At 36.9% G+C, this 13,720-nt stretch overlaps 1 protein-coding gene across 9 annotated transcripts in view; it reads right to left on the bottom strand.

Moving 5' to 3' along the window:
• The window catches only part of LOC131432466 (dystrobrevin beta), a 121,476-nt gene continuing 107,756 nt past the window's right edge, over positions 1 to 13,720 (bottom strand). For 3 of the 9 annotated variants that reach the window (XM_058598760.1, XM_058598761.1, XM_058598759.1), the window contains 5 exons: positions 11,933 to 12,127; positions 11,509 to 11,625; positions 9,719 to 9,766; positions 2,762 to 2,805; positions 1 to 2,693 (listed from right to left, as the gene is read on the bottom strand). In XM_058598760.1, coding sequence (XP_058454743.1) covers positions 2,634 to 2,693; positions 2,762 to 2,805; positions 9,719 to 9,766; positions 11,509 to 11,625; positions 11,933 to 12,127 — 464 coding nt within the window. In that variant the 3' untranslated portion in view covers positions 1 to 2,633. Of the gene's footprint in view, positions 2,694 to 2,761; positions 10,412 to 11,508; positions 11,626 to 11,932; positions 12,128 to 13,720 lie in introns of all 9 variants that reach the window. The other 6 variants (XR_009229867.1, XR_009229866.1, XM_058598762.1 and 3 more) reach the window with 6 other exon arrangements.

Below are 13,720 nucleotides of genomic sequence, written 5' to 3'. Positions count from 1 at the left end.
TTATTTTCAGTATGATTTGGTTATTGTATTGATTTATTTGTTTCAAATTTCTTTCTTTTGTCTTTTTTTTATTCATGAATACATTTCCTTTCAATAAGTTTGTTTGTGTAGTATATCAACAAGAACTAATTGCACCTCTTCACCGATCTATTAATAATTATATTATAGTTAGTGACAACTGTTTTTCTATGTCACTTCTTCAATGCGTTTGAATGAGTCTCGTTGCAACTTCAGGTAAGTACTCGTTCGAAAATCACATGTTGACCTGGAAAGTATCTAACAGTGTCATTAATTGTCAACTTCACAAAGTAAATTTGCTAATGCGTCTATCTCCTTCTATTATTTCATTCTGTTTTGAGCCAAAATTTGTATTTTTTTTTGCTAAATATGCATCCTAGAAGCTGATTCGATAAGTCATTTTACGGTTTTACAATGACTTTTACTTTGGTTTTACTTTGACGTAGGACTACGCTGTTGATTCTTATGTTGGAATATTTCTTAAAAATGCTATAAAGAAATTCGCTGGAAAAACGATGACTGTTGGAGAGCATTTGCATTCTGAGCAAAAAACTACCTATATATTCAACGGCGCTGATCTCGCGAATCGTTTCTCGTATTTTCGAGTCCCTGGAAGGATTCTTGTTGTTAATCATGAAATTGTTCTGCGTACTGATGAATTGGCGGCAAAATGAATTGGAATAGGACCGACGAAAAATAGCAGAAATGAAAATTTGCGAATAAAATACCACAGAAACTGGACACGAAACCCGAAATTTTCTTATTCGGGAAGTTATTTTCCCAATTAAACTACCCTAAACACAGTAAATTTGCAATTTGTTTTTCTACTAATAAATGTTAACCTAAGTTCAAGATGGCTTTAACACACTTTAACAAACAAAATAAATAGAACAATTTTATTGTCATAATCAATAAATGGTATTTTCCACAAAGCAGCGTAGTCCTACGTCAACTGTGGTAGAGCTCTTTGACTATTTATGACTTGATTGTTGTCCCTAGCCTAAACATGCACGGTTATAACAAAATGGGTGTGCTCTATGCTTTCCGATTGTTATCATTGTTCCTATACTTTCGGAAGAAAATTCCGTTGACTTTACAGAAATCGAATGATTAGTTCAGATATTGTTTGCATTTGTGAAAAACAAAGTTTTTTTTTGTTTGTCTGAATACGTAAGCTGCTAAACTGTTTCCAACACACAATTTTGTTTGCTAAACACCACTCAGTTTGCTTGGATTGGTTTCTTTTTCATGGACGTCGATTTTTTCGTTAGTTACTTTGGTTAGATAATTCACGATACACTTCTTCGGAGTATTTTTGCTAGGTTATGTTATCTTGCATCGAGCTGGTCTTTGTCGAAAGAGAGGTTAGTTAGGGTAAGTTTCATGAGCGAGTTAAAATATTCGCTAAATTCTTTTGAGAATTGGTTCACTGTTTTGGGTGAAGAATTGATGCATTTTTTTATAGCGAAATAGTGTTTTCTGTTAAAACATTAGTTATCTATTGAATTAACCTATTATTAAGGGTTCATATTACTAAATTATTTTGTACATGTGTGCGTTTAAGGAGCTTGATCTAGTTCAATGATGGCCAAACATTGTAGAAAAACATAAATTCGACATACTTTTATAATATGCGTTTGCAGTAGCGCACTGTAATAAAAATCGAAAAAAGTGATACAACGAAGACAATAGTTAAGTAACTTTCCTGTTTCTTATTGGAATGGAATCGTTTTGCTACGTCAGGTTTGAATAGGTATTAATAAATACTTGCAGTTAACTTAAAGATCACAACAAACTGTTTGATTATACTCGCTAGAATATCGACGAATGAAGTGGAAATTTACATCACTTAAAAGCTACTGACCTAAACTAAAAAGTTCTTTGAGATACTTTCCCAGCAAATTTTTGCGGGTGAATAACTGTCTTTGCGTTCCGCTTATGATTGATTATGAATTTGTATATGTTTCGGTAATGATATGATAAGCAAGTAATTTTCTAGATGTATGAGATTTGTTTTGTTGTATTTCGAACTTGTTTTCACTACAAGAAAAATTGATTCATAAGGGTTCCCGTCATAGTTCTTTTTTCGATAATAACATATGAAAACACCGTTTGCACCGGCATGCCATTTCAAATATTGGAAAACTTGTTACTCGGTTCTATCAAATATTTAAAACGTGAATTCCAGTAACTTTCTTGGTTTTCTTTTCATTTGAAAAGGTATGTCGTTTTACATATTTTTCAACTTGATATCTATTTTGCTATTACTCTTTGTTCACTTCTAAAGCTATTACAAAGATCTAGTTTCCATTTCGCTAACATTCGGTCACAGAGAATAGACTCCACTGGTTGTGTAAAAATTTTCATCATAATCATTTTTGCGTCGATATTCCTGTGAACGGTTTTCCGAGTCTGCTACTCGATTGTAGCGCCTCTGGTGATTTATTATCAAATTGCAATCGTACGAAAGTTTGCGCGCAAGTTCCTGTAGTCTGCTAGCCGATTGAAACGCCCCTGGTGGTATTTAAAGCAAGTGCTGGGCCAGTTGCTCGTTTTTTTTCTTTCTAACGACCACTTTAACGTTCGCATCTGTTCTCTGTGGTACGGTTTCGCACTTACTGATTCTGAGGGTTGAGACTCCACTGAGCGAACTGCTCCTGCCACTGGGCGTTGTCCTGAAAAGGGGAAGCATTGATTATAATTCTTTCTTTCCATGTAATTTTGTTGTTTCGGATATGCAAACCTTGTCGCTCCACTCATGACTGGTCATGTGCATTTCATCGAAATCTGCAAAAGGTAAGTAATTTTGTATTATTCAAGATTAGTCAGCCATGAAGTAATAATTTGGACACTATTAAACACAAAAAATGCTGATTGATGGAAAGAGATTTTTTATATGCTCTTTTTATTTAACTTACAGCAAAAAGCATTCTTCCAACGATTGTGTGTAATTTTATTGAACGTTTTGAGTAGAACTAATGTGAGAATTTGTCCAATATTCACTAGATAAGTTTTGTATGGCCACTCAAAATATGAATAGCAAACCGTTTTGTCAAAAGCCGCTTCGTCGAAATCCGTTTCACGAGAGCCATGTCCTCGAATGACGTTCCGTTGAAAGGATCATTTCGGTTAAAGCATGTCATGTTGAAAAAAATCTATATTAAGCCCAACAGACTTAGATTTACCGAGTATTATCGGTCACTTCTGTCTAGGTTTGTTCGTTTTTAAATTAAATCCTATAGAGGACCGTTTCATGTAAAATTATAAACAAAAAATTAATTTCACAAGCTTTACGGATAAGATCGCGATTGTACATTACTGTCAAGTTCTGGCAGAGAACGGCGTGTAGAAATTGGAAACTCTTGATTATCAATTGGGAATCACATCCTTCACTCTCACCAGTCGCTATCTAATTTTGGGTCAAAACCTACCCAAAATCAACAAAAGTGCATCTCCTCAATTTTAGGTAACGAGTGACGACCTCAAAATTTAGGTAAATGTAAGTTCCCCAAAGTGTTATGCCATGGCTAAACACGGTACCCATTTTTACGATCAAGTCAAAGTTTGAGTAGATAACAACCTAATTTTGGGTCTGTAAAAAAATCTTAATTTTGGGTAGCTTATAGAAGAGCTCGACAATGAGTGATTTCTCCTCAAAAAATAAGTAAACTTGATTTTTAGTGTTCATTAGCTTACCCAGTAAATTTTGTCTAGCTGCATCAGTCAGATCAACTGACCGATTGAGCATAACACCAGTCCGATCGCAGTGCCGCGATCGAACCATCATCGGGCAATTTTGCATCCATCGCATCCACAACCATAAAGTCTTTTCAGGTCAGAAAAACATTCTGACCCTATATTTAGGGTTGGAAACCCACTGAGAAAGCGTTTAGATGTATTTGGGCATGAAGCGTTTGCCGAACGAAATACTCATTTAATTTGTTGGAGCGGTTTGTTGTTGTATTTTTTTTAAATAATGTGAAAATATGTGTGTTCTTCATATATAGAGGAAATGTAATATTTTTAAACGCGAAGTAGAAGTATTCTACAGGTATGAAGTGTTTATTAGAAAACTAGATAGTTACTAAATTCCAAAATTCTCGAGTAAATCTAGTCCAACGGGGCTCCGACTTCTCGTATTGAAAATGGCTCAACAATGGGTTTGATGAACGAAAAGAATGACACTCGGTTCAATGGTCTCTTTCAAAATCGGCAAAAAAGTCTAGAATCGTTCTCCAGTTGAACGATTTATTGGACATTCAACGGTCCAACGAATTGGACCAACGGGCGACTTCCGTTGGACATTTTTTTCCTAGATAATCAATAATGTCGATGCGTTATTGGATTTACACGGTTGATGCCCTGCGATCGAATCGATTTCCTGTTCTTTCGATCCGATGCGGTTCGTGACGAAATTCACTGGGTTACTTTTGATCAAAGCAAACCAGTCAGAATACCAAACCGGTTCTACACTCTTACCAGCCGCTACCCAACTTTGAGTCGAAATCTTTTTACGACATGGAACAGGAAATCAGTGGATCAGTTCTTGATTGAAATAATTCCGCCGGATGCCACACGGCTTATCTGTTTGGTAAGCTGATTCCACCGGGACAGGTGGACCGTAGTGTTATTCTTAGCCAATTGTGAACCGCTACCGACACTACATGGCTATTTTGAGAAGTGAAGTTGATATTGAAGGTCAATTTCCATTGGTAATCGAGCAGCCATATCAAACATCTTGAAAAAGTATAGAAGACTTTGGTAAAAAGGTTTGTTCTTCGAGCAGGATTCGAATGGAAGGTGTGTGCCATTTTTATCGAATACACCCTTTAAACACTGTACACATCCTGTATCGTACACTTAAGCAAAATGAGTAGTGAAAATCATAAGGCAAATCTTGTGATGCATAAAAAATCACCAAAATTATCATTTCAAAGGATTAATATGAAATTTACCTTTAATATAGTGTGTATGACTTTGAAATATGTATCTCATCTATTACTAACGTAAGGGCTCCCTATTTCATCTCATTTGTAAGGACGTTACCTTAAAAACCTGATTTAGCCGCCAAAATCACTACGATTTTTTCATATTTCTGCGTAATTCGCCTTGCTCCACATTGGGAATTGATTCACATTCCTTGGAAATTAAAAGAATAATTAAAAAATCAGCTAAAAACACTTCTGATATGTTCACTACTGTGCTCCTAATTCCATCTCGAAGGTTTTGTATTCATCCTATCGTTGGTCCTTTATTCATCCCATAAATTAGCAATGGCGACAGCAATCAAAACCAAAATATTGCACTATTACACTCTCAGGTTCAAAATGTCAGAATTTTCCTTAAAAAGAATTGTTACTATTTAGGCATTAGACCTTCTAAAAACAAAATGTAGAACCAGAGATGCCATTCATACAGATTTATCTGTATTGTATAAATTTTTGCGTTCGCGTTCGTTAAATCAGATTACAGATTTGTAAAGGTTCATAAAAAGTGAGAAGTAAAACGTTAGACTTTTCTCTCTGAGTATCTGTTAGTATTTGATTGCAGTACTTCTTTGAAAGTTTATTAATCAACGGACAAATCACATGTTAAAATGGAAATCTTTTGTGTAAATATTTGATAATAAAAAAAATTAAAATTTTAAACCAATTTGAACTGATTCATTTTATTAGTGAAAACAGAATAGAGCATATACATATTTTCTATGAAAATATCTGGCATCTCTGTGCACAGCCGATAAACACACACTGTGAACAGTGTTATGGTGACGTATAGCGGAAAGAAACCAGTGCTACTAGAATTGCCACAATGGTAATTTGATTAGTATTTAAAACGCTCTATTTGGTAAAACAGTTTTATTTATATATAAATATCAATGATATAATTAAACTAATGTCACGGATACCAAAAAATACTTGTTGATGATAATTCAAAGAAGAAAAAATAATTTTTTTATTTAACATTATGAGAAAATTGGCAACCTTGCGACACGAAATGAGATGAAAATAAAGCGCAATCAAGTGAATTAAGTGCAATTTTTCATCTCATATTTTTTATACCTTTATTGCTTATCAGATAATTTAAAAAGTCTTCAATCGTTGATTAAACAAGTGGAAAGTGAACATTACTAACTATAAGGTCATCCAACATTGAATAGTTGTGTAATTATGTGAAATAGTGATCATGTTTTGAGACGAGCCGATTAGTAAATATTCAGAAACATGATGATTTGTGAAACTTCAGACGAAAGTGGTTCCTAAATCAAAAAGTGAGTTTATTTTAAATGAAAAAAGCGATCGTTGAAGGTTTTTAAACTATTTTTTTCAATTGGAAAGTGTGGCAAAACTTAGAATAAATGTTTAAAAACGATCCACAGTTTCGTTCAGGTACGTTTAAAGATATGATTAATGTTCAAAGTTATGAGGTGAAGGAATGAGATGAAAATTGGAGCTGAGATGAAATAGGGAGCCCTTACCCTATTATAGTTTTCATACGAACATCTTAATTTCGACAGTATATGAGAGAAGTTATGTTTGTCATAGATATTTCGCAGAATGTACCAAAAACTTTCGAATGAATTTCATAAGACTTTTAATTTTCGTGACTTCATAGGAATTTGGATAGGTCTTTGGATATTATTGTGGTTAAAAACCATACGATATCATTATGAAATTCCATATATTTTTTGCCTGGGTGTACCGTTCCACAGTGGTTTGGGTCGATAAAAACGTGAATTTAATTCACTAGCTGCTAAACCGTTGATCCGATACACTTAGTTTCTCCGGAGAACTCATTCATAAAAATATAACTCGTGATTTGATTACAATGAGAAATGTGCAAAGCCTACTATAATAAACATTCATTTCAACAACTTTTTTTCCTTCCCTTAAGAGATAGAGAAACGAAAGACAAAAGTTTTAGAACTTTTAACTAGAAAAAACATTGCCGATGAAACTTTTGGTCCAACACAAAAATTTTCGGACATATGAAGCATTTTCGTTTGAAACCCCTAAAATCTTTTTATTTTTGCACATAACTTTTTTCTCAATTGTTTTCAATGTCAACAAAGTTCGAGTCAATTATTGAAAACGTAAAATTACAATTTTTGTTGATGACTGTGTACGATTTGATCATGTCCTTACAAAGTTATATGAAAAAGTATTTCGCGAATAGCGTTAACTTTACGTCTGCTTAGCGGTTCAAATTGAACTGTTTTAGTTTTTGCAGTAAGTCGACAACGAGTCGAAGACGAAACGTAAAGAATAGTGAAATCGGTTATGTGCCCAAAGCACAAAAACGGCTTTTAGCCAAACCCCTGAATAACATACATATAGTTTTTAGAAATCTTAAATCAAGTAATATAAAGTTACGGAGTGCGTAACGTGGCCCTTTTAAATTGTGTAGATAAGATAACGAAATATAGAGTGCTTTTTCACTAAAGCCACTATTTTTGGTTTATTAAAATGTGCTTTTATGTCAATGATACTTGATTTCAAAACCGTCATCGATGTAAATGTAAAACGAGTAATATCCAGGTAAACAATTTTTTTTTGTACGTTTTTCATAAGAAAATGGTTCAAAAAGCACTCTATTTTTCTGATCTTATTTACATAATTTAAGGTTCTACTTATAATCTCAGAGAAACAGCCATTGTTGAAAAATGCGAAAGCAGCTTCCTCCGTTACTGCTTGATAAATCTTAAAGAAAAAACATCAGTTTGTTTAGAATACTGTTTCTAACAAACAGATATTTGTCTTTTGGATTTCCATTTAACTATAGCGAAGAAAACTGCTTTTGCGTTTTGCAACAATGGCCGTTTTTCTAAGATTGTAAGTTACCCCTTAAAAGTGCCACGTTACGCACTTCGTTACTTGATATAAGCTTTACAAAAAGTTTATGTATGTGCAGTTTGGACTGCGACCCTGTTCCGTATAAGTATTTAAAGTTAATATACATAAAAGTTAAAATGTTAAATAACTTTGTAATGACTAGGCCAAATCGTACACAGTCTACAATAAAAAATTGTAGTTTTACGTTTTTAGTTAGTGTCTTGAACATCATAGACATTGAAAACAATTTCGTAAAAAGTTATGTACACAAATTGATTTTAAGTGGTTTCAAACGAAAATTTTTGTGTTAAACCTATAGCTTCTTCGGCAAAGTTTTTTCCCGTTAGAAGTTCTAAAACTTTGTGGACGACATCATTTTTCTATCTCCTAAGAGAAAAAAGTTGTTGAAATGAACTTTTATCATAGTAGGCTTTGCACACTCTTTATTGTGATCAAATCACGAGGCATATTTTTGTGAATGAGTTCTCCGAAGAAGCTATGTATTATGTACAACTTTGCTTCCACCGTTTTTTTTCTCCAAAATTTAAAGCTTCATTGCGAAAAAGTGCTTACAGATGTATTATTCAAAGTATTGTCCGTCGTTAACGACAACTTTCTCCCATCTTTCCGGCAATTTTCGGATCCCGGCACGAAAAAAGGAGTCCTTTTTTGACGCTATCCATGAAGCAATCCATTTTTCCAACACTTCGAAGGATTGAAAATGTTGATCTGCCAGGCCGTGTGTCATCGAACGGAATAGGTGGAAGTCAGAAGTGGCGACATCTGAGGAATACGGCGGGTGGGGTAAGACTTCCCATTTCAGCGTTTCCAGGTACTTTTTGACCACTTTTGCGACGTGAGGCCGAGCATTGTCGTGTTGGAGGATGACTTTGCCATGTCGCTCTTGATACTGTGGCCGCTTTTCTTGTAGCGCGCGACTAAGGCGCATCAGTTGCGTTCGGTAGCGATCTCCTGTGATGGTTTCACCCGGTTTTAAGAGCTCGTAGTAAATTGTTATTCATCTTTGAAGGTTTTTTCTCTTCCACCATCATGTTTGTCTTCGACATCGAAATCACCATTTTTAAAACGCTGAAACCACTCCCGACACGTTCTTTTACTCAAAGCAACATCACCGTAAGTTTCTGAAAGCATTCGATGCGCTTCAGTTGCATTTTTTTCGAATTGTAACAGAAAAGTAAAACTTCCCGCAAATGGCGAGAATTGGGCACATAAACAGACATTTTCGAGCGTGAATAATACGAAAACAAGAACAACTGTCACTGAAACGGCGTTGAAAATTCGTTAGGCACTGTACACACTAACTTTAATGGCATTATCATCTATGTATTTTAACCAGCCTCAGCCGGTACAGCCACTTATCGGAAAACGGCGGAAGCAAAGTTGTACACCTGATATATCGGATCGAGGGTTTAGCAGCTAGAGAAATAAGTTTACGTTTTTATCGATTCAAACCACTGTGCATTGACCTGACTTTGCAGTATTATTTCAAAGATTGTGTGTCAATTTGGTTTCAACCAATTCGTCCTGACCTAATCTAACAAATTTCCGAAGAAAGAATGCTTTTTGCTGTTGGTTCCACTTATTTTCAAACCATTCAGGTGCAGGGTTGTGCATGAAAGGGAACGCTGATAGTAGTTAAAGAAATACAACAAATCTGAACATACTGTGGAGTAAAACAAAATTATATTTATTTCTCTACTGATGGATACTTGATCTAAAGTTTGTTACGCTCAGTAACTCCGACCGTCGTGATGAACAACAATAAACTGTCAAATCATACAATGACGTACGCTTAGTACGAACTCCATTTGGGACTTTAGCTGGCGTTAGTTCAGTTCATAGCTTACCTAGCGGATGTCTGACATGGTAATGCATGTACTCATCGTCCGATCCTTCTGAAAGATATTCGCGTGTTGGTATTCAGTGTGAAAGGGTTTGTTTGGATTGGTTGTTACAATTGGTGTGAAAAAGCATCAATTTCATTTTGGTGTTGGAAAGAGGGCTTTTGTGTTAGTCGTTTGGATCGCTAAATCATCTTTTTTTTTGTTTTTTTTTGTTTTAACTAAACTAAAGTGTAAGTTTGGTAACTGAACTAAAGTGTAAAGTGCCTCAGGTATGGTTGTTTACTAGTGTCTTTTATATCATGTCTTCTCGATTGTTTAGCTGATTGATCGTAAAAACAAGGCAGGCTTGGCAATGTGAACGCAGTGTTGCTGGTGCCATGGAGAACCTGGGAGCAAATCAAAACGGATTCGTCCACGTGGGTTTGGGTTGACGGGTGAAACAGACAGAGCTGGTGGGCAAATAAAACAACTATGGTGAAGACTGTAGAACTGCGAGTTCGTAGGAAGGCTGTGTAGTAGTTATTAGTTGGTTGAATACGGAAGCCTAAGCAGCCAGCATTTTCAATTATTTTTTTGGTTCTTTTGAATGTGCTAGTTTTGTACGCGGGTTTGTGCGCGAGGAAAGCATCCTGCCGGTGAATTTGCGGAGTTAGACTCTTCTCTCCTTAAGAAATGCGCTCTCCGGCGGAGAAGTACCTAGAAATTTAATACCGTAATGTAGGTTATTCCCGGTTGGGCGTCAAAAGGTTAGATGCTTAGAGTATGGGAACACAAGTTTAGCCATGGCAACAGAATGTCTTAGAGCACGGATCGGTTACTCTGCGATACGTTGGATTTGCTTATAATTACACGCACACACGGACGACCAATTTACGCACACTGAGAAATAGAGACTAGATGACGGTTGAAGATCAACTTTTGGTTGGCTACGCTTGAGACTAGTTAGTTAAAAACATACTGCATGTCACTTTGTGATGAGATTCGTAACTGATCAAGCATTAACAAAAGGTGTTGTTTTTTTTTTTTTAAATAACTACTAAATGATGAAACATATACGCGCGGAACTACACTGGCGAAAGCTGCGGATAATGAGTTTTTTAAATAGTTTAAGATGTATGATTTGAAAGCAATACTACGCTCATACTCGGAAGTGGAGTTCGAATAGGTGATAAGAGATCTCGTCCAAAATTCAAACATTGACAAACCATCACGTACTCATTATGATCTTTAACTGTGGAATTCTATGGGGAATCTTGGAAATCTGACTCCAATTAGGTGCAGTTTTCTAATAAAAATTTCAGTTCAAGTATTCAATTAACTGTTCATAGGCAGGGATGTGACAAAGTGCAGACAAAATTTGGCTTTGAACTAAGTTCGTGTCGAAGTGTGGCGAATTAACAATGGCAAAGCTTATTGTAGGAAACATCGAGCAACTACATAAAATCAGTTGGTGACATGACACAAATAGACAAACAAACAGATGAGACATCAAAACTAATATACATAATTCCGAATAGGATTTCTGGCAAACTGAAGAGAGAGCATTGTGATGTGCAGAGAATAAATTTCAACAATCACCGTACGGCCAATTACAGTTGAAATAAAGAACACAAACAAGAGGTGCTTTAATGCGAGGTTTGCTCCAAAAAACAACGGACACAAACAGGGAGGTGATTCCTTCCCTACACCCTCGCCGAATAAGGTGCCCAGAGGCACCGAATGCAGATCATTTCCGTGGTTTATTATTTCAATTTTTTTTTTTGTTTTGCTGGGAACGGGAGATCAGTAGATACCTGAATTCAGTTCTCGCACTAGTGACGACATTGCCGACGAAACGGAATCGGCCGCGTAGTGCAAATCGTTCCGCCCGGAAGCTCCTGCCAGAGCTCTGACCAGGTTATTTGATCCATCTGTAACAGGTGATTGGATGTGTGAGGGTTAAATATGTAAGAGCAGCTCGCGGGAACGAATCCCAGTAAATCATAAATTCGTACTGAAGAAAATAGTATTCAGATGTTTAGGGACCAAAAGCACTTCACAAAAGCTGCTAAAGCGCATAAATAAATAGCTAAAACAAATAAACAAGGGCATTTTCTATCCTAAAACGGATACACGGGAAGCAAAAGCCGAGCGATGGTACAATGGAATTAAGTAAAAAAAATCAGAGCAGCTAATTCAATCGGATTGGCTACGGCAGTTAGACTATTTACTACTCACTATTGTTTCCGTTGGGGGCATAGCCTCGCATATCCATCGGGTGAGATGGCCCCATTCCGTTCATCAGTTCCTGCTGGTGGTGGCTGTTCATTAGGAGCTGCTGATGGTGCTGCTGTTGTTGAATTAGACTTTGCTGTAGATGAGGTGGCATACTTTGGAGCGGTTGTCCTCTCGACTGGCTCGGCATGTGTGGACCTGAAAAAGAAAATTTACCTTAGTAAAACCATCTCACAAAAGTACAGTGTGCCCACGGCTAGTCTGCCGAAACTCGCACGAGTTTCAACAGACTTTGCAGTCGGTTCTTAGCGTACATAATCATTGCATGGCTAGTACTACGTTCCTACTGAGACTTGTAACCTTTGGCAAGGTTCCACCCTATAGCAATTGACCGGGTGTCAGTTTTGCTAAACAAAATTATTGTTGGTAAATGTAAATTTCACGCAAGAAAAAGTTAGTTTTATATAAAGATAAAATTCAAGATAAAGTATCAATCTATTTTGAATTAAATTTTTATATCTGCTCGAGAACGTGTAAGTCGTCGTAGCGTCGCATTTGGAAAAAAATTAACAATAGATCCAAATTGCAGACAGAACGGTAAAAAGAACTGTTGTACCGTCTAGTGAGACCATTCATACGATCGAAAGCATACGGCGTTGGTATTAGTATTTCGTTATCATGCTAGTTCGAGAAAAAGAGAACAATCTTGAATGCAAGCAGAGCGGCAAAAAAATATTCCATGTGTCGTCAAGTGGGACCATTTGCTCATACCAACAGCCAATCAGGAGCTAGTTAGGTAAGTAACTAATTTCGAATTTCGAAGCTGTAAGATTAGGGACGGTAGGGGACTCTCTGGTTTGAGGCGTATTGAGAACATCGAAGATTCCAACCTGTGCGATATGCGGGCCGAAATATACGACCGAGCGACAATTCGGATGATCGCATGATCTGCCGAAGAATAAAATTTAGTTTGCCGAGCGAGGGCTATTGTGTCGGCCCAACATCCGAAAGGCAAACTCACTGGCTATAAAAGCCCTGTTCTGCCTAATTCGCGTCCTGTTTTTTCCTGGAGACCAATTGAAAGTAAGTCAATTCAGTGTGAAAGCCTAAAAGTCCGACTGCTAAAGGCGTCGTTTATTTGAAAAATTAAGTGGGTGATTGTTCGCGGAGATCGATCGTTAGTGATCTCAAATTAAATAACACCTCGTAAGTGCCATCGTTCTGTCCGGTGAGAAAAAAAAGCTCGGAAGTGCGGGATAAGATTGGGTGTACAGAAGCGTCACCCCCGAGACGGGTATCCGATAAAACTCGCGATAAAAGTGCCTGTGTTAACGCCGGGAAGTACGGAATTAAAAGTGCGGAAAAGCGAGATTTCTAATCCGTGCCAATAGTGAAACCCGCTCTAAAGTGAGTCGCTCCATCCGCGATCGTTTCCATCGGAGATAGTGCTAGGTGAAAAACCACGAGGAGTCCGACCAGAGGTAGTCGGCAGTCATCGAGCCTCTTCGACATCATCACGAGGAATCCGCCATCATCGACGCGACGACCAGTGAGTCAAGTTTTTATAATTTCTTCATTTCTTTAATTACTTCATATATCCTGAATAAATTCTTAAATTTAACGGTACGTAATATTGTCCTGTTGCCACATTTCTTGCGTGCCCCGTACGATTGCTGTCGAGTCGTGGCCAAGTTGAGATTGGAGTGTCTCTTCGTAAGTTTCCCTATCGCGGTTGCCGACCCTGTGATAACGAGAAGGGTCTCGTGACGAGGCTAGCCGGCCATTAGTTAC

This window comes from Malaya genurostris, chromosome 2 (genome assembly GCF_030247185.1).
Source record: "Malaya genurostris strain Urasoe2022 chromosome 2, Malgen_1.1, whole genome shotgun sequence".
Lineage (NCBI taxonomy): Eukaryota > Metazoa > Arthropoda > Insecta > Diptera > Culicidae > Malaya > Malaya genurostris.
This window is presented reverse-complemented; position numbering and strand designations above follow the sequence as displayed.